The 19565-nt window shown below is 51.9% G+C and overlaps 6 protein-coding genes across 6 annotated transcripts; 3 read left to right on the top strand and 3 right to left on the bottom strand.

Annotated features, from left to right (window-relative positions):
* Positions 1-40: 40 nt before the first annotated feature.
* Positions 41-1321, top strand: STEHIDRAFT_163499 (uncharacterized protein; the record flags this gene model as incomplete). The annotated part of the gene is made up of 4 exons (XM_007311187.1): positions 41-156; positions 218-319; positions 395-463; positions 520-1321. The coding sequence occupies 4 exons, from the start codon at positions 41-43 to the stop codon at positions 1319-1321; spliced, it is 1089 nt and encodes a 362-aa protein (XP_007311249.1).
* Positions 1322-1976: 655 nt separating this feature from the next.
* STEHIDRAFT_163498 (MFS general substrate transporter) lies at positions 1977-3411 on the bottom strand (the record flags this gene model as incomplete). Its single annotated transcript, XM_007311186.1, has 10 exons — positions 1977-2018; positions 2092-2187; positions 2256-2331; positions 2392-2531; positions 2601-2659; positions 2714-2789; positions 2849-3029; positions 3091-3140; positions 3195-3327; positions 3386-3411. 10 exons carry the CDS (start codon positions 3409-3411, stop codon positions 1977-1979), a joined length of 879 nt encoding a protein of 292 aa, XP_007311248.1.
* Positions 3412-4926: 1515 nt separating this feature from the next.
* Positions 4927-6792, top strand: STEHIDRAFT_173016 (uncharacterized protein). Its single transcript, XM_007311185.1, has 2 exons — positions 4927-6216; positions 6415-6792. The coding sequence occupies exons 1-2, from the start codon at positions 5368-5370 to the stop codon at positions 6487-6489; spliced, it is 924 nt and encodes a 307-aa protein (XP_007311247.1). The 5' UTR covers positions 4927-5367; the 3' UTR covers positions 6490-6792.
* A 451-nt stretch (positions 6793-7243) lies between these two features.
* STEHIDRAFT_143120 (uncharacterized protein) lies at positions 7244-10889 on the bottom strand (the record flags this gene model as incomplete). Its single annotated transcript, XM_007311184.1, has 10 exons — positions 10685-10889; positions 10378-10419; positions 10281-10325; positions 10188-10226; positions 9916-10129; positions 8963-9865; positions 8675-8895; positions 8429-8617; positions 7698-8083; positions 7244-7612 (listed from the first exon to the last, which is right to left on the bottom strand). Exons 4-10 carry the CDS (start codon positions 10198-10200, stop codon positions 7244-7246), a joined length of 2295 nt encoding a protein of 764 aa, XP_007311246.1. The 5' UTR covers positions 10201-10226; positions 10281-10325; positions 10378-10419; positions 10685-10889.
* Positions 10890-11309: 420 nt separating this feature from the next.
* Positions 11310-13601, top strand: STEHIDRAFT_163495 (uncharacterized protein; the record flags this gene model as incomplete). The annotated part of the gene is made up of 3 exons (XM_007311183.1): positions 11310-12639; positions 12693-12897; positions 12962-13601. 3 exons carry the CDS (start codon positions 11310-11312, stop codon positions 13599-13601), a joined length of 2175 nt encoding a protein of 724 aa, XP_007311245.1.
* A 2635-nt stretch (positions 13602-16236) lies between these two features.
* STEHIDRAFT_135652 (uncharacterized protein) lies at positions 16237-17248 on the bottom strand (the record flags this gene model as incomplete). Its single annotated transcript, XM_007311182.1, has 3 exons — positions 16237-16480; positions 16531-16862; positions 16925-17248. 3 exons carry the CDS (start codon positions 17246-17248, stop codon positions 16237-16239), a joined length of 900 nt encoding a protein of 299 aa, XP_007311244.1.
* Positions 17249-19565: the final 2317 nt, after the last annotated feature.

Below are 19565 nucleotides of genomic sequence, written 5' to 3'. Positions count from 1 at the left end.
CACCCCTTTCACCTGCTTCCACTCGCAATCGTCTTACTAAATGTCCTTCCAGGCTGCCGATGATCGCTCTAAGCGCCCTACCGTCCTTTTAGCACTCGAAGAATATGGTAGTGGTTCGGAAGACGAGGAAGACCCTGGACCTATTGCACCTCCCGTGTATGCTCTTTTTTTGCTCTTCGTTTATTCACCGGTGATAGTCACTTACAAATAATCAAAGGTCGTCTAGTCCAGCGAAAGAAGCGGAGAAGTCGCCTTCCCCTGTGGCACCCCAGCCCAATGTCGGTCAAATTTCAAACGCTGATCGCAACGAAGATAACCAGTCAGTTGCTTTCTTTTTCTCAGTTGTCAACTCTGTCAACTCATCATGCGAATTCACTTTCTGCGTGGTGCAAAGGCAAGCCAATCAACCTATGAAACGAGAACAAACCCCCAGTCTTCCCCTCGAGCCCGAACGAGAACAGAGGTCAGTTCAAATAACGATTCCACTTTACGCATCAGATACTTATATTCCTTCTCCAGCCTGCCTCATCCGAACGATGTCGGCATGCCAATCAATCCGGATCTTCAGGACAAGCCTATGTTCAACTACGTTACTCCCGTTCCTCGAGCAGGCAGCGTCGACTATCCCATGGCTGACTCCACCAGCAGGGATAGTCCACTCACGTCCGGTTCCCGACAAAGCAGCATTGTCCCTGTGAGCCGGTCCATGCCACCCACGTCATACCCACACGACGGCGTGATCCACGACATAGAGGCAGCTTCGAAGGAGATGCCCTGCAAGTGGTACGGCTGCGGCATGCCCATCTACGACACCCACACTTCGATCCACCAACACCTTTCGAACCACCACGGGATCAAAGGGAACGTCACAAAGGTCCCCTGTCTTTGGATCAACGATAACTCAAAGATGGAGGTGTGCGGGGGAGCGTACGACGGCCACAGCCTTGCTCGCCACCTCGAATCGCAGTGCCACATCACGGGCACCGATCGCCACACGGGGGAGTTCATCTGTGCAGCCTGCGGTACACGCTATCGGCGAAGGACTTCTTGTACTCGGCATTATGCCACGGCCCATTTGGTCTGCCCTTATCGGAACTGCAGAACACGGTTTAAGACCATCCAGGAAGTAGAGGCATGCGCGGCGACGCATGGCTCACCCAACGATTGGGAAAAGCCACCCGCGAATAAGCCAAGGTATTATCGCACACTCGAGGAGGCAAACGCAGCGATTGCAGCAGCCAACGCCTCACCGTCTACGCAGACGCAGCCACAGCGTCATGTTTGGGACAACTACGACGAGGAGCCGGACGTGCAGAAATGAAGTACGTTCTCTTGCCTGTTTCTTTTTCTGCGAAAATTTTACGGACTCAGTGCTGACGCGTGCCTTTGTGAAGGATGCGTTTATTCTTGATAACAACCAATCACGTCCCATTATTCGCTGTAGACGGGCGCCTACGTTTTCCTCTGTTTATCCTTTTCTTTGACTCCTTCGCCGTGTCCCACCTTTCGTCTTCTCCGCCTAGGACAAGGCCTCGATCGCTTAATAACCCTCTTTGTCTTCGTCTCCGCGTTTATAGTTTATGTGCTACGGATGTATGATGTATGAGGGGAATCCCACGTATGGCCCAGCAACACGTTCGATTTTCCCGACATTGTCACCGCAATGCCATAATGCGTACAATACATGAGTTAGTGAGGGCACCAACAGGATCCTCTTTGGCTGAAGCGGTATGACATATAGTTTCAGACTTCGCCGGATGGTGGAGGAGGCTTTCTCGCCAAAGGAAGATCGGGTGCAAATCTCGACTTTGCCCGAAGTGTGACGCCGTACCTTGAGATATCGCCATAGGGTCAGAGTCATTCGGTGCGGAATAGTAATCGTTATGGGCTGGAATAAAATGAGAACGTTCATACCGAGCAAGGAGGAAAGGGATGGGGATCATCACCATCGCGAGGAACCCGAGGAGAGTGGAAGCTCATCGTGGGTTCAACTTCTCGTACATCTGCGTGGCGAACAGCTGGGCGCAACAGGGCTCGTTAGTATCGTTGCCAGTTAAAACACAATGGAGGGGTAATGTGCCGTTTGCGTACTGGGAATGCCGCGCCGAAAAGACTACGGACGAATGTGGCGAGCGCTGATGCCGCCACAGAGAGATAGGTGTCGATGATGTAACTGAACAAAGGCAGCTAATCAATGATCAACGAATCATAGACGGGATCAGTTATGCACTTATGTATGGAGAGAACGAACGTACCGAGATGAGAAAAATAGACATGCCAATCAACCCACCCGCCACGAGTGGCGACCAGAATGATATTGAAGGGTAGGATCTGTGGAAAATGCATGAATTGAGGCGAGACGAATAAGAGTGCGGTGCAATGATCGCTTACGTCCAACCAGACCAGAAAAACCCGACTGAGAATAGGGGTGCTCCCCACATAGCCATCTCCAAACGCTTTTCGGGAGGGACGAGGTTTGGAGCATATTCAGTGATGTAACGCTCGTATCGTGGTTCGAACACGATGAGGTACTGGTTATCAGGATAATGGTCAACTCAGCTTTGACTTCAGTAGGAAAGAGATAAAAGACTAGGACGCACAACAATCGCTCCACAGGCGGCGCCGATAGAGATGGGGAGGAAGGCCAAACCAGATACACCTATGGAGAGACAAGCGTCAGGGCAACGTGCATATAACGTGAACGACAGCACACCTGCATCCAGATGGTGGTCTTGTGTGAACACTATGGGGTAGGCTTCGAAGAGTAGATAGATTGTTCCGAACATGAACTACGACAAACAGGTAAGCGTCAGGCTGAACTTTTGGCCCACTTTGGTCAAGAACGTACACTCATGTAAAGAGCCGTCGCCATCATCATTGGTTCCAGAAAGAGTAACTTGAACGGTTTAGACAGAGTTGACTCCACACGTTGTCCCAAGGGTAGCGTATTTGCTTCCATGGGTGCATAGTATCTATCGTCCTTGGTAGACTGGCGGAGTTTGTGCGCTTTGGTGGCGAGAAGGACAGGGCTGAGTGGCTGCTTGTCAGATTGGATCGGTGAAGGGTTGTTCTAGGACTCGATGGGCGTACATATATGTCTCTGGCATCGTGAACGCCACCACAGCGAGACAGACCCCTGCCTATACAGGAATTAGCAAACACGCGCACGAAGATAACACACGCTGCGTCCTCACGAAGATAGTCAAAACCCAAAAGATCCAGCCGGCAACCACGGGCCCTAAGGATGGGCCTGCATATGGAGCGACAGCAAACATGACCATAGCTTTCCCGCGAACCTTGGCGTCCCATATGTCGCCAATAAGACCTCTGGCAAAATTATCGAATCAGTTCGTCAAAGAAAATAGAGAGGAATACAGCGGCATACCTCACAGGCGCACGGTTTGGAAACATCGATTTCGGACGACAGATCGCGTATCATAGTCATCAACGAGGGTCGTTAACTCCTTCGTACTAGAGGAGGATGAATATGAAGAACTTGGAGAGGATGAATAAGAAGGAGGTAAGTACATAGGAGTTTTCGAACTTGTATCCGCAGTTAATAGCCTAGGCTGGCATGCTCTTTGGGGTTTCGCAGTTCCAACGGCGGTGCAGTGATGTGCGATACTAGTAGGTTGTCACTTACTTGTCACTTACTAGTCTTTTCCTACGTATGAACAATGGTTGCATGCATGGATTTTGGAGATTCGAACCCTCGAACACGCCAATGCGTGGACGAGTTGTATGAGCAGGTAAGAGTGCAGGTGTGCCACAGGCTCAGACCGGCGCCCTTCCAACATTTCGCGGACTTTAATTTCGGCAACTATGCACGTGATCGCGTTGTGGGCGCCGGATTATCGCGTTGGGGCAACCGCCGCGTTCGTTACCTGTCAGAGACGGTGACCTCGAGCTCCTCCCTTTTCCTCTCTTCAATGCAAGGACCTCCAGCTGGTACGTTTTCAAAATTTACGCGTCTTTATTGTCTCAAGACATCGGTCGGCGAGCTGCCTGGCCAGCCAATGTGAATGAGACTGCCTAGGCTCCGACGCGGCGGCGAAGCCAAGCAGCTCACCGACAGTGCTTGCAATTGTGGTGCATGCCAGGGCGCGGTCGACTCCTTCTTGGTATCTCTTTAGGCTGACTCTTCTTGTTTTTATTTTTCATGTCGTTCTTTCCTGAAATGCGCGGTTTATCCAAGTTTTATCGCAGTTGATGTGTCTAGGTCCTGGTACAAATGTTCAGGTGGTTAGTCATAGCTTTTGTCTTATTTCGCCCTCTCTTTCGTCTCTCCGCTCTGTATCTCTCGCGCCTCGTCGACCTTGTTCCGTTTGCAGTGACCGACCGTAGTAAGTATGAATCTGTGACACGTCAATATGCTTATTATTCTCGTCTGCTTTGCTCAGACTTTTGTTCGACCATGTCATCCTGAAGACTGCACAGATGATTAGATTGGTATTATTCTCATGCTGGGAACGTCTCGAATCTGGGCATGAGAGAGCAGCCTGAGCGAGTGTACCCGTGCCGGTTCAGCGGTAGAACATGCGACCGTATGCAACGAAAGGGATGGTCGATCAAGCAGGCTTTGTTTCTGCGAATGATTCCCAGCCATCTTTCAAGTTCAGGTTCCTCGCTACGGTGAGCAATGGACTTACTATCTTGGCCACCCATGTAAGATGGTGGACGAGCAGAGTAGAGCAGAAAATATTAAGGTAGTGTCAGGCCACAAATGTCTCTACGAGCGTTGTGGCGTGCGAGCCTGGGGCCAAGCCGGGGAAAAGTGAGCCCCTATTCTCGACCGAGTCCTGGTTCCTGCGAGTGACGTCGCCATTGTCGTTCCTTGTTCTCTTCCCTCTCACAGCTTTTTCTTGTTTTCGTTCCTCTTTCAATCTAAACATAACTCACAAATGACATCGCTAATTTGCACTCTAGCAACTCTCTCCTGCCCCTTGACCGAACTCAGAAGGTGACGCATCGCCTCGCCCTCCTCTCGCGTTCCGTTCCGTTCCCGCCAATCCTTTCGTCTTCCAGGCCGCGCCAGTCCATGACAGGTACCCCAGGTACTGTCCTGGTCTAAGTCTGATCCACAGCCTCCTTTTCATAACCGACGTCAACGCACACACGCTCCACGATCTTTGCGCCAAGACGCTATCTGGTATCCTGTTGTCCTCATCCACGCGCAATCCGGTAATTACCTCCATTCATGCATTGACAGGAACGTTCGTGCTACGCCCTCCTGAATCAGTATAAAGATCCGAGGGTACCATCATAGTCTCTCCACCCCGTTCGCCCCCACGAACAGCCCACTTACTCCCAACGCTCAACGCCCAACTCTCATATCCTCCTCTCCCCTCCTCTTCCTCTCTACAAATCATGTCATACGGGCGCGACAACGACAACTCCTACGGCGGCGGAAACGACTCGTATGGCGGAAACAACAACTCCAACTCCAACTCCAATTCCAACTCGTACGGTAGCTCTGGAGGGATAGGCAGCGGCGGTCGCGACGAGTCCGACTCGTATGGCTCGGGCGGCGCGGGGAACAACAACACCTATGGGTCTGGTGGAGGGAGAGATGGGGCCGGTGAAGGCTATGGTTCGTCGAGGAACGAGTCCGACTCGTACGGGTCTGGTGGAGGCGGAAGGGGTGGGAACAACAACGATAACTCCAACTCGTACGGCTCGTCGGGTGGCAACGATAATACCTACGGCGCTTCCACCAACCGCGACCGTGACGATAATACCAATACCTACGGCTCCTCGAACAACGACTCGTACAGTTCTTCCACTGGCAACCGCGACCGGAACGACAACAACAACAGCTCGTACGGTTCCAACTCCAACGATAAAGACTCGTATGGGTCTTCCAACAACAACAACAACAACGACGACGACGACTCGTACGGCTCCTCTAATAAGACTGCCCACGGTTCCTCCAACACCGACTCGTACGGCTCTTCCACCAACAACTCCAGCTCGTACGGATCCAATGACAACTCCAACTCGTACGGGTCTTCCAACAAGACCTCTCACGGCTCCTCCACCAATGACAGCAACAACAGCAACTCCTACGGCTCTTCCTCCGATAAGAACAGCAGCGACTCCTACGGTTCTTCTAACAACAACTCGGGTACCGCTGGCACGCACCAATCGAGCGGCAAGAGCGGAGACTGGGCGGATAAAGGTGTTGCGTACGCCGCAAAGAAGGTGGGATATAACATCGTGCGTAGGCTTTTCTCTACATGTGACGTTTCGCGTTGCCCCTTTCTTTCCGTTGGTACGGGTATTATGAGTGTGTGGCGCCACACGCCCCTGTGGCGTAGCTTGACACTCGTCACCGGCTTATAAATTTCTTCTTCTTCTTTCACCTCGGCTCTTCGCGATATGCTACAACTACTGACATTTATTCTTATTCTCCAGGACGAAAACACAGCCGACAAGGTCGGCGACCAGCTCGAGGCGGGGTTGAAGAAGTTCGGAGGCGGCAGTTTCTGATTCTATCACGGACGGATTCTGATCTTGTCGTGGACGCGCGGACTGGTGGCTGTCGTGATGAGGGAGCTTCGATTGATGAAAGGACGGGGGTCGGATGGATGGATGAAGGAATGAACGAACGGATGGATGAGGAGGTTCGTGCAGCGGAGACAGTATCAACGGTCGAGGGCTCCGGACCCGCGGACTCCGAACGAAGTATACGAGTTATTTGTACTACTGTACAATATACTGGGCCTATATCATTAACTGTAACGTTGTACGAAAACAATCTGAATCTCAACCCGACTGCGAACGGTCGCAGGCCCAACAAATTGCCACGCGCTAGCTTCGAATCGCTTACAGCAAAGGCACTCACAGAAAAATCATCAGCAAGCCATACACTGGGAAGTCGAGTTACATGTCGCTATTCACCCAGCGGCATGCATCCGAGTTATATCTCATGTTATGATCCTTTCGCTCGAGTCTAAGGCCGCCCGTACGTGCCCTTGTTGCGCCTTGAGTGCAACGGAACCAACGATCACTCGGGGCTCGGAGATCATGTAAGGGCATATATGTATATTCAAAAAATAAAAGGATGTAGCGGCATACAAAGGCATATCCATGTTGTGGAAAATGAAGAAGCATACGAAGTGCGACTGGTACTCATAGCGTAGGAGAAGGAATGACGAGAAGAAGAAACAGAGAAGGGCTCAACCATCCGCGATAATACCAGCCAACCACGACGACGAGCAGTAGAAAGAAGATAGATCCGACTCTAGGCAGTAGCGCTCCCCTCCATTCTCCCCAACGGACGGACGGGCTCGTTCTGGGCGGTGGTCGCAAACCGCCAAGACGGGCCAAGGTGCTTTTCGAACGGCTTATTCAACATCAAAGCTGGAACCTGGCCGGGACAGTTCAAGCGTCTGTGCATCTCAGATACGAACCAGGCGGGAGGCTGGGCCGATCCTGCGAGTGAAAAACCACAGATGGTATGGGGGAAATTCTCCTCTGTGAGCTCTGGTGGCAGAACGGACGGGTCATAGGTGTTGTTCGAATCGATGTCTTCTGCGTTCCGCATCTCCTTAAGACATTCGAGGATCTCCTTGCCCTCCTTGACGAGCCACTTCCTCTTCTTTGATGAACCCTGAATATTTTGAACGAAGGTAAGAAAAATTTTGACGAGCGGGAACGAGAACAAGAGCGAAAATGAAGACGAAATGAATGCGCACCTTGGTTCTGTAGTATCTTCTGGGATTGTTAGCTCGCAGAGCCTTCGTCAACATTTCCGGCCGAAATTCGCCATCCTTCCCGGCGGAGAGCTTGGCTTGGTCCACGACCATGATATAGTGCTTGCTCCCTAAGACCTTGTACCACCTGATGTGATCTCCGCCATGATAAATGTCGGGATTGACGATGCATGTTGCCCCACCATCATCCAAATGCTTGAGGAATTCCTTGGGGGAGTTTACCTTATAGCCCATCTGGGGGGAAGGTCCGAAACCGGGACCAGCTTGGGTGGCGCGCCACTTGCCATCTGGCCCTTTAAACATAGCGACGAGCTGGACTCGAAGATTCGCCAGAAACGCAACTTCCTTGTGAAATTGATAGAGGTTTCCTAATCTCGTGAACTTATTCCGGTGGCCGTGAACTTTAGCAGCCACGTATGAGATCTGGGGTTCGTAGGCGAAGCCGTTCATGCTGTTGTTGAGTCCAAGACGCATGCCTTGCAACAGGGTGTCAGCCACCTTCTCGGGGTACCTGGCCATTACCGCGCTAATGGTCAAGAGTTCGGTAAGATACGCAGCGCCTGCCCCAGAGGGATCTTTGGCGTCGGTGGCGGCGTTGCCGTTGTCGTCGTCATCGTCACTGTCGTCGTCATCGTCACTGTCGTCATCGTCACTGTCATCGTTATCGTCAATGTCGTCGCTGTCGTTGTCGATGTCGTTGTCTCCGTCGGCACCGTCGTCGGGGGCAGCATTGTTGGTGGAGATCACTGGCCCTTCGGGGACAACGCGGGGGGAGATGCTCTTGGCGACGGTGAGATGGCCAATGCCGACCTCGATTAACTTCCTCTGATTGCCGTCCAGTGCAGTATACAGACCTTGCATAAGAAAGCGTGTCACCATCTCGAAAACACGACGTTTGGTGTCTAGGACGCACACAGTGATAAGTTCGTAAAGATGCAGGATTTCAATCGACGACGTACCCTGATCGAACGCCTCGAACATGTCCCAGTCGATTATTTGGCCGGTAGCGTTTATCGCGTCTTCCTCTCTCTTTGATAGGGCAGACTCAGCAGACTCAAACTTTCCACCATCCGTAAGAAAAAAGTTTCCCAGTGCCAGAACATATGCGGTAAGAAATCGGTGAGGAGATTTCGTTCCTGTGCGCAAAATCAGTTCGCAACAACACGCCGTGAGCCGATATCTACGAAACGAAGATACGTTCATGAGTAAAGTTTCATACAAGCGAAGAGTAATGCAATGACACTCACCGACCACGAAGTATGAGGGTCATACGAAGGACGAGGTAGTCGAAGGATTCCTCGGAAATACCCATCTCGTCAGCCCAGGGCCGGAGTTTGTGTACTATATAGCGCCGTTGCTCCGCCTTGTCCAAAAATCCGTCTGACATAGTGAGTTCCACGATACGCGAGTTCAAACGAGCCGTCGTAGACTGCAGGGCGACATCGAAGATTTTCGGCGACAGACTGAGCCCAGAGATCACACATCTTTTGAATATTCTGCGCCCCATGAAGATTTCTACCATCGGGGTCAGAAGCGGTCGAGGCTGTTTGGGCTTGGTGGTGGACTCGGCGGAGAGAAAGTGCGCGCTAGAGTCGAACTTAGATGCAAAGGCCTGTGCCTCGTCAACCCACAGCGAAAAGTCCTTGACGACATCCGGGTGGTGACAATCGACATACTCCCAGTCATTCTCCACGAAGGCCTCGACGACGTCGTATGGGGCACGTCGGAGCACTTTGAATAGACGCTGAAAAATGTCCTGGCCCCCCGGAGTCGGGCGAAAGAACATCGGATCCAGCTGAAAAATACCACATTCCTGCTTCCGCTTCTCGCAAGACAGGTCGTGCGGTTGGCTGCAAAGAATTTTGCGTATGACCAAGAGGTGACTAGCAAGCAGGCACATGCAGGATTCCTTGACAAGACGACGGTTAGTAGCTTCCTGGTCAGGATCGGCGGTGATCTGCTTGAATTGGCTCCGCTGTTCCAGGTGCTCTACCGCGGCCCGCATGTCATGAGAGCCACGGCCCGCGTTGGCTTCGTCGGACAACGCACCGTATGCTCCAATCGGACAGGTTAAAGGGATGCCGCCAAATTTCAAAAGGCCTTTTGCACACGTAAGACTCTTTCCGCTTCCCGAACTACCGTTGAGTACCCTTCAAAAACATCAATGTGGTCCATGACGCAAGGAAAAGAATGGACTTACGTGATCTGACCCTGGACGAAGGTACTAGCGACCCGATGATTAAGGGCTTCAGCATCCAACTCTAACGCATCATACATGAACAGTGATCCTTCGCCGCCACTGTAGTGATCAGATAGTCGATGGACGGACAGGTCATCGAAGACCGGCTTGTATTCCGCAAAAATATGGTCGATCTTCTTTTGGGTGACTTTGGGACCGTCTTTCTTGGGCGTATCTACCACATTTGGTCAGAACAGGGGCAGAGATGGGCGAGAGTGAATTGTGTAGCTTACAAGGTGCTACCATAGCTGGCTTATGTACAATTGTAGCGGCTGGTGTGAAACATATCAGATCATTGTACAGGGATGATGATGGAGTGGACGTACGGATGGGAACGGTCTCCGGTATGTAAGGTCGATCTGACCACGCTTCTATGGTTCGAGTCAATATTAACGGTTTTATAGGAGCTAAGGAAAGACTTGCCATGGTGGACGAGTTTATAGTAGTATGGTAATAAGACCGATAGAGGAGAAGAGGCCCGCAGCACCGCTCGAAAGGAATCTGTTAATGTTTCAAGACTTGGGTACCGACCAAAAAGCGACAAGGCGTCCTCCTCGCCAGCTGTACGATATATTCCAAGGTATCTGAGGAGACTGTGAAAGTTCACGTGTCGCCAGTTAGGGGGCGGTGTCCTCTCCTCTGCGGCCGTGACCAGTTGTTGAAAATTTTGTTCGTACACTGCCTTCTCTGTGAGCGGCAGGCGCTCCCAAGGAGGAAGGCGTGATGTCCCTACTACAGCCCGTGGGAACGACGTAGTAGCTAGAGTGGGTTGATGCGGAGCGTCGAACACTGGTACAGCTGACCACACACAGTGAACTTGTGCAAGAGGGTCGGGTTCAGGTGAAGGGGATCGTCGACCGACAAGACGCCGTTGAGCAAAATCCCCAGTCGGGCCGGAAAAAATAGATCCTTCTGAAGCACCACGGCGAGGTCGATTTGATACCCGTGCGGAAGAAGGGGGGAAGTCGCGGTCTGTCCGCTTTCCTGTAGACATGGCGTGTTCCAAGAATCGACGGACAGAGCGAGCAGGCTAGAGAGTCAAGAAAGTTACCGAGTCCTTGAGGGGGAGGCCGGGGTTGATGGTAGAAGAGAGGAGAGGCGAGAAAGCAAGAGCAGGCGACACGAGAACTTTGAAAGGCCGACGTTGGGTTTGCGGATCGTTCCGCGTCTGTGTCGTGCAAGCGAGGAAGATAACGGTCGGGCCCGACGGATGGCGTGACTCGTTTGGACACGGTGGCACCGTGAAAAATCGGCCCGCACCGGCCGTCGCGCTCGCGTCATGCCACGTGCCTGGTTCCTTTCACCTCGACCACCGCATATGTCCTTTCACGCTTAGACAATCCAGTCTATGCACGATGTACCCGCTTCAAGCTATACATAATTGCACAGAAAGGAAACGTCGACGCGAAGATGTCGATAGCCCAGATGTACCGCCAGCAAAGCGGCATCACCACCGACATCTGACATCCACACCATCGAAGCGTAAGGTCCGTCTCTCGACGAAGCTAGCCCTCTCGACTCAGAGACGCTATTCTCTGAGGGCCACCGCAGAGCGGGCACGAAGGAATGTCACACAAAATCTAGCTCATATCCCAGTTACACCGGCTCCCCTTCCCCTTCCAACCCCAGTTCCCGTCCCAATCCTTCCGACAACCCGCATCCCCAGCAAGCGTCCACGCAACGCTGTGGAAGCCGATATCTGTGAAGAGCCACCGGCAAAGCGTCACCACCAGCGACATCTCACATCCCCACCACCGAAACGCAAGACTCGTACATCGACAAGGGCGGCCGTCCCTCCCCAGAGCCGTTATTCGCTCAGGACCACCGCGGATCGCGTTCGAAGGAATACTACGGCAACTTTGGCTCACAATCCGACTGTCGTACCTCCCATTCCTGCTCCAACCCCGGCTCACGCCCCAATCGTCTCTCCGCCTCCTGTTCTCGTCAAACGTCGACGCCTCACTGACGACGACGATTTCGACGTCGATGTCCCCGAAGAACCCCATGCAAAGCGTTATCGTCTGTCACCGTCACCTTCGAAGCCCACGAGCGATTCGTCAACTAAGCCAGCCATTGCCATTCAGAGCCGTTACTTTCTTAGGATGACTTCGGATCGCATTCGAAGGATCATCTCAGCAACCCCTCCTCACATCCCATCTGCATCCCCTCGCATTCCCGTACAACCCCCCCCTCGCGGATCAATGCCTACCCCGGAATTCTTCACAACTCCTGCCTCAACCGTTGTTGATACTCCTGTTCCTCCTTCAGCTTGCAGAGCCTCCGATCACGACCAAGCTCACCGTATCCCCATCCAAAGTTCCAATACCGCCGCAACTCCCCTTCCTCATCATCCTTTGGCAGGAATCCCCACTCGTCCTCCCGTTGATCTCTCGGTCACCAGCACGACGTTCAAACGCACACATGTGCCTTGGGATCAACTTCCCGAACGCGAGCGAACTCGTCTGTTCACGGTATGGGCCGCTTTGATTAGTCGGCTATGGAAGACACGTGTCATCTTCACGCACCTTGGCTTCGATACCTATGCCCGAGCGCTGGGTCTATCGTCTTGCCACGGGCCCGATGATCTCACGACGCTGGCCGTGCTCAGGAAATACCCAGACCTCGAAGGTATCTGCGCTGATTTTCGCAATAAATTTATCCACTTTCATGAGCTTTGTAACCATCGTGAGTGCAGCTACTCAATCTTACTTATCCTTGCACTCACTGGGGAATCTCAGGTGCCTTCCATGACGACCTCGACGCCTCTATTGACGCGGTCTTAGCCGGATTGGAGCCCCTGTTCATCTCTTCGGTTGTACTTCATCAGTCCTCCCACAGGGCACCAACACGCCATACTCATTACGATCTTCTCTCACTGGAGGAGCTTTCCTTTCCCCGCTTCTCTATACGTAATCGCATACGGGACATATTCGTAGGGCTAAAGTGCGTTGACAATTACCCTTCTTATCCTCTTTTCTTTAATTCAGGCGAACCTACTCTTCTATAGACCATATCGAAGCCCGAAGCCCGGACCGCAGACTCTGGAGCTCATGTACGGCGTAAGCATATGCTGGGGTCTCTATTTCTCATATTCGCCAAACAAAACAGTAGAAGAAGCTTGCAAGAGTAATATGTCACAGGACCTCATCCTCGCCATCCAGGAGCTCGGTGCCTCCATCGACACTGCGACTCCCAGCCCTGAAGCTATATCACGCCGCGCCGCCATCGCCGAGCTCTGTTTCTACACCCTTTACCTCACCCGCATTGTCGTGCTCTCCCGATTCTTGGAATGTCTTCCTCACGACATACATGTGCCATTCGCACGCTCCGAATGGGCCGTCTTTCAGCGTGACCCCCCTCGTACATCGGAGGGCGATGACATTTTCTCCGTAGTCTATCGATATATCGCGAAGGCTCGACGCTCCATTGCAGGCCTCAAGCGGACGGCAGAAACTCGTTTCGAAACTTTAGTTTACAAAAACCAACGTCTATTCACCAACCATTGTCCAATCGCCTTGCAAACTCCATTCTACCTCGCAGTTGACGAAGTCGACACTCCCGTTGGCCAAACTCCGCTGAGCGGTCGTCGTCCCGCTTGTTCGCGCACCAGTGTCAACGCCCTGTTCTTCGGATTCGATACTCCGTGAGACGCTTGTCATACCATGTGCGTAGCTGCTTTGAGCCTTACCCCTTCGTCTCCCGTCCCTGACCGCCGTTACTTTCTCATCTTCAGTTGCCACCGTTCACTGTCTTGAGTTCGACCTCGTCGATCACATTGCCAGGCCCCTGCATCTCTCATCTCGCTGTCGCAGTAAGGATACCGCCGCAGCAAAGACAGTCCTCGTCAGCGCCCACGGTTTCTTTGCGGCCGGCCTCGTCCCTGCAACGTCTTGGGCCACGATACCGTACCATAGCCCGTTCACACCACTTCAAGCTAGTGACCACGAGCGTGTCAGGCCTGCCTGGCTTACCGATATGCATGTCGAGGTCTATGCCCCGATGCAGTCCATTGTCAGCAATCGGCTGGCTTCGGAAGCTAGCTCTTCCGAGTCGATTCTCGTGTGGCGTTTCTTGACGTCTACATACTCGACCGTCTTCGTGGATCTGACAGTCGTAGACGTATTCTCTGCTCCTACGACATCGCAATGTCGGTCCACCTCTTGCGTATTGCGCCCACGTCCTATCAGCTCGATCATACTTCCCTTTTGGCTTTCGCAGCGTGACCGACGCTCGATATCCCTCATCTATCCCTCTTCTCGTATCGGTTACAAGAACATGTCCTGGCGCAGTCCATCTATAGCGATCGGCTGTGTCCAGCGCGTGACCTATTCACGCCTGTGGTATACGTAGCCGTACTAGTTCCTCTTTCACCCACTTTTTTTTCTCGTGCTTTGCTCTTTTGTTCTCGTTCGGCTGCTCTTTTTCTTCTTCTTTCGGTAGCGATCACACGACCATGTCCTGGCGCAGTCCGTCTACAACGATCGGCTGTGTCCAGCGCGTTATCATCCACGCCTGTGGTCTACGTGTCCCTATTGTTTCCTCTTTCACCCACCTTTTTTCTCGTGCTTTGCTCTTTCCCTCGGTTTGCGGCTCTTTTTATCTCTCTCTCGGTAGTGATACCATACACACGGCCATGCCCTGGCACAGTCCATCTAGAGCGATCGGCTGGTGTCCAGTGTGTTTTATTTTCAGCACCTGTGGTCAATGTACGTGTATTACTCACCTTCACCCTTCTATTATATTTCTGTTTTCTTTTTTTGCTTTGTTTTTTGCCTTGTTTGTTCGTTTCTTGTAGTGCTACCGGATCATGTCCTGGCGCAGTCCATCTCCAGCGATCGACTGATGTCCAGTGTGTTGTCTTTTCAACACCTGTCGTCAATGTACTTACGTGCACCTACTACACGTCTTGTAATTCCTTTTTTCTTCTTCTTGATCTTTTCGCCGTGGCTTCATTTTCTTACTTCAGATCTACGTTCACTTTCCTTTCGAGGCGATCCTGTAACACCATGTCCTGGCGTCGTCCGTCTATAGTGATCGGCTGACGTCCAGCGTGTGGTTTTTAGCCCTTGTGGTGCATGTACTTCCAGTTACCTTGTCCTCGGTTTTTTCATACGTCCTTGTGCTATTCTTATTTTCTTCATCCTATGGCCGTTTACCATATTTGCCAATCCATCTCCAAACTGCTAGTCAAGCCTGTACAGTTATATTTGGTCTTGCGGTCTCACTCAGACCATCTGTTGCGCACAGCCCTCTGCTCGCCATGGGCGGCGAACATGCGCCCTCATCTACTGTTAGTGACTGTCCCCACCAAGTTTCCTTGAAGGTCGTACACCCGCGCCCTTGTTTCGGAGAATCACACGACATATTTCCAGCTGGTTCTCTCGGATGGGTAGGGTAGTACCCTGGATCAGTGCTTAAGGACTTTGCGAAGGAAGGATGTACGAGATGAAGCTGGATTTGATTGCGGCGATAAATGAATGTTTTCTCGAATAAAATAAAACATGCGATTACGAAACCAAGACACTATGAACGAGGCTCGACAACGACGAAGGGGAATTCCATAATAAGTATTTCCTCGTAAGTCGAACTCTCCGCCTAAAGTTCGAGATTCGGTGTAGCATGTATCATGAACTTGCATTGTCGTGAGCATATCGTCTCGCAGCACAATGTTTTGCTCCAGTTGGACACCATGCAAACGGACGCAGATATTTCGACTTCAAGCCTAGCCCTCGTCTCCTCCCCACTCGCGACTAGGATGAACACGGCCTCTTCCCGGGCAGACTCCGCTGAGACAAGTATGTAGCGACTCGAAGGATACCTAAACGGACATAGCGCGTTCTCGGAGTGTCTGGATATCACGAGCTATAGCCAAAATTGACATGGTGAATGAACAGAGAGAAAGACAGGAGAGCCCAAGGGCGAGCTGGAGCCGGAGCTTTCAAATGATACCACAAAAGAGGGGTGCTCCCATTAGGGGTAGACTCCATCCTACCTCGGACGTCGCGTTATATAGAAGAATAAAAAAGGGCGATAGTTGAACGTTGAACGAAAGGAAGACTCGGAGATCCGCATCCAAAAGGTACCACGGTGAATAATTTCGAGCAATCGATCGGATCATTTCGGAGACATCGAAAGGTGGCGTAAACACATGTGGCACTGATTAGGCCTGCGCGAAAGGGGATGGTATCACAGAGCATGACAACAAAGCATGTACATTTGAGCTATGTGTTACTGTGAATAAGCCGGTATCAGATGAGGAGCCGCAAAAATGCAAGCGTACCTTCACACAACAGTTCTGAACCACTGGGCGTCAGGACATTTACCGCCTGCAGTTCGAAGAGCCCAGAGCTTTGGTTTATTCTCCAGGGTAAGAAACGACTTCTTTGGAAAGAAAAAGACGTGGGAGATTCGACCGGGCGTTAAATTCCTTCTGACCCAAGACTCGGGAACTGGGGCAGGGCGCCATTCTGCAACAGAGTGATACAGAATACCACTGAGGGCGATCACAATATCGCCCGGTGCATACCTATTGCGAGTCAGTATTGATAGCACAGGTAAATACGAGAAGAGACTCACCTAAGCTTGGCGTGCAAGTCAGGGAAGTAGTATTCGCCACCTTCAAAACACCCCGCATTGAATGTGACGGTGGGCCCGAAGTCTCCGCGATCTTGATGAAGGCTGACCTGAAGTTTATAGACCATTACACGCCCGAGGAAAGGCCCACGATCCTCACGGACCCATACTCCAGCATCGAACGCTTGCCGATATTTGGCGTAGAAGCGAGGCCAAAAGACTTCGAAATACGCTGCAATCCGAACAGCAATGGGATCTGTGGCAAGAAAGTACCATGTCGCGACTTGGCGCCTGGTGACGGTGTCGCCAAAATCGGCGGAATGGTACATCTTGTCCTGAAAACGCAAGTCTTCGTTACAGACCGTCTCAAACACGACAAAATCTGTGAAATGCTCACCGCCGTCTTCCGACCTTGCATAGCACCACCATGGATAAGATGGGTAGCACCCGTCCTCTCCGCCTTCTTTGACTTCTTCGCAGCAGCACCTCCACCATCGTTGCACTCCATGCTTCTCAACCCGCCTTCCTCCAACCCCGTCCTCGCGTTTCCATATAAGACATCAAAGGGTATGTCATCCTCCTCCTCAGATTCGTCACCAGAATCGATCGCGCTCAATGGTGAATCGCCTGGGGGTAGTCCTGTAGGATGTGACGATGATGTAGTGTCCGGGCAAGGGAGGGGAAGGGGCACATCATTGAGCGTTGGCTCGTCGAACGGCATCAATCGAAGGTCTTTGTGGTTGTTTTCGACATGGCGTATATCGCGCTCGGCGCAGTGAGGAGGGTTATGGGCGTGAAATATCTGAGCAGCTTCGACAGCGCGCTCGAGAATTGCTCCCTAGGATCAGAACAGCTTAGCTACAGACTCGAAACCGATGGACCAAGGGATCGTACCGAGAATCCGTCACGAACGATAGACTGGCCATTTGCTCGCGCAGTGTTTACGTCCGCGACTCCACGATTCTTGTATTGTTCGTATATGGGATGCTGATAGACACAGATGAGCGTTTGAATGGGAGAAAGATACGAAGGAAAGCAGAGGTGAAATTGACTTACGATGTCCGCTGTCGAAGGGATATACTCGTGCAAATCGGATGGATCACGTTGTTTTTGTGGTGTAATAGGACGCGGAAGAGGTGGGGCATCAGGCTTGGGTGGAGGATTTGCCGGAGGATGTTGCGGAAGAATACGGTCGGAAAGTACGACAGCGGCGAGACGATTATGCTTGTCGATCCAAGCGCCCGTGGTAGCCTGTGCTTCCTGATGAGCGATGGAATCCTTGATCAGCACCTTCAGCCTCTCAATCTCCTTCAACGAATTCTTCGGACGGCTCGCGAGCTCATCAATATCGAAGTCGCCACGGAAGTAGGGCATGGAGGCCTTTGCTCGCTTGGCCCACTTCCGACACTCCTTGTGAAGGGTCTGTGCTGACTTTATATGCTCATCAGACTGCTGGAGGGCCGGTGCGAGGGAGTCCACGGTCGGATTGACGACGAAGGTCTGATCGGAAAGTTTTGGCATCTAGAGAATGGAAGAATGGTAAGTTTATCTCCTGATAATGGAAAGAGCGAAGGCGACATACCCCTGACGCGAGTACCTCAGGATCCGGTCCGTACGCAAGCAAGTTAACCTCCGCCTGATCAACATTGTGCGCCCCTTCTTCTTGAAGCTAAGTCGGAAGAATATACAACAGAACAAGCATTCAATTTAGTAAGAGCCGTCCAGTCAGCAAACACAATTTTAGTCTAACCTTTTTCCATCTGTCTTTATTCTCTTCTTTAAGCTTGGTTCGCGCTCGCTTGGTGAGTGATTGATCCTCGTCCTTTGTGTAATAATATCAGCACAAGCGAAGGACGGCGAAGGGTCACAGAATGCGGAAGGGGATATTGAAACAACGTACGGATTCTGCTCCATCGTCTATATAGACCTTCCGCTTCTTCCCTTGCCCCACCTGGCCCCTGCTGCCCTTTGGAGACAGAGCATCCTGTCACGAAATACAACAAATCAGATGTGGTACGAAGGACGAAAAATGGAAGGTCATACCGACGTGGATACAGCCTGGCGATAGCTCGCCGTGGATCTGCGAGGTCTTGATCCCTGTGGTAATGCTGTGAGTAAGAAGCAAATTTGGATCAACAGCGCGGGCATACCGAAGATTTGAGCATGATGTGGTTGATTCACAGAGATATCAAGGCTGACACGGACTCTTGCTCACGAGTCTGCAAGCCGCACGAGATCAAGGAGTAACGAACACCAGTGTAATTTAACCTAGATGTCCACAGGTTCCCCTGTACCTTTGGAAGGCTGAAGGACACCCACTCTAGCGTCCCGCTCCGAGTGATGGATAACACCAGCGCGCAAAACACCAAGAGGAGGCGCGTATCGCGAAACACGGAGCGTCTGTTCAGGGCGTGTAGCAGAACGAACACGGCGCAAGAACGGCTGACACGAGAAACTGGCGAGCAACCAGGAGTGAGAAAAGTGTTGGGACTAGACGAAGACTGAGAGCGGGAAGTGAGAGAGAGAGACGAAGAGGCCGACCAGGATTATATACTGTTTGGTCCTTATTGTTCGAAAACGGACAAGGGACAAGGCGCGCCGACTGTGTCAGAACGGGCCCCACGCCGAGATAAGAGATTTGGCCTAGCCGGACATAGCAACCGATGGTGGGGCCAATCCACAAACGATCAGTCAATGAGCCGGCACAGAAAGCTTGACAACAAAGCTGACACAGGCTTGAGAGCGACCGAAAGCAGCAGTTTGGCGATCGAGGCCGGATACATGGACCGCGACATGCGATTCAGATACGATCCTGCTGACGCACGAGATGTCTCCAAGCAGAACAAGTCGCGAAAGACCCTACCTCGAAGAGAGAACGGACTTGAGTCAGCGACCCCCAGCAAGAGGACATAATACTTACTGCCGGAAACTCTCCAGGCGAAATATGTTCATGAAAGGTAAAAACTTCCAAGCAAAACACAAGCCGCAATAAAGACTGTGCACAAGAACGCCTCTTGACAATACCAAACACCGGTCTA

Source organism: Stereum hirsutum (assembly GCF_000264905.1).
Source record: "Stereum hirsutum FP-91666 SS1 unplaced genomic scaffold STEHIscaffold_24, whole genome shotgun sequence".
Classification (NCBI taxonomy): domain Eukaryota; kingdom Fungi; phylum Basidiomycota; class Agaricomycetes; order Russulales; family Stereaceae; genus Stereum; species Stereum hirsutum.
This window is presented reverse-complemented; position numbering and strand designations above follow the sequence as displayed.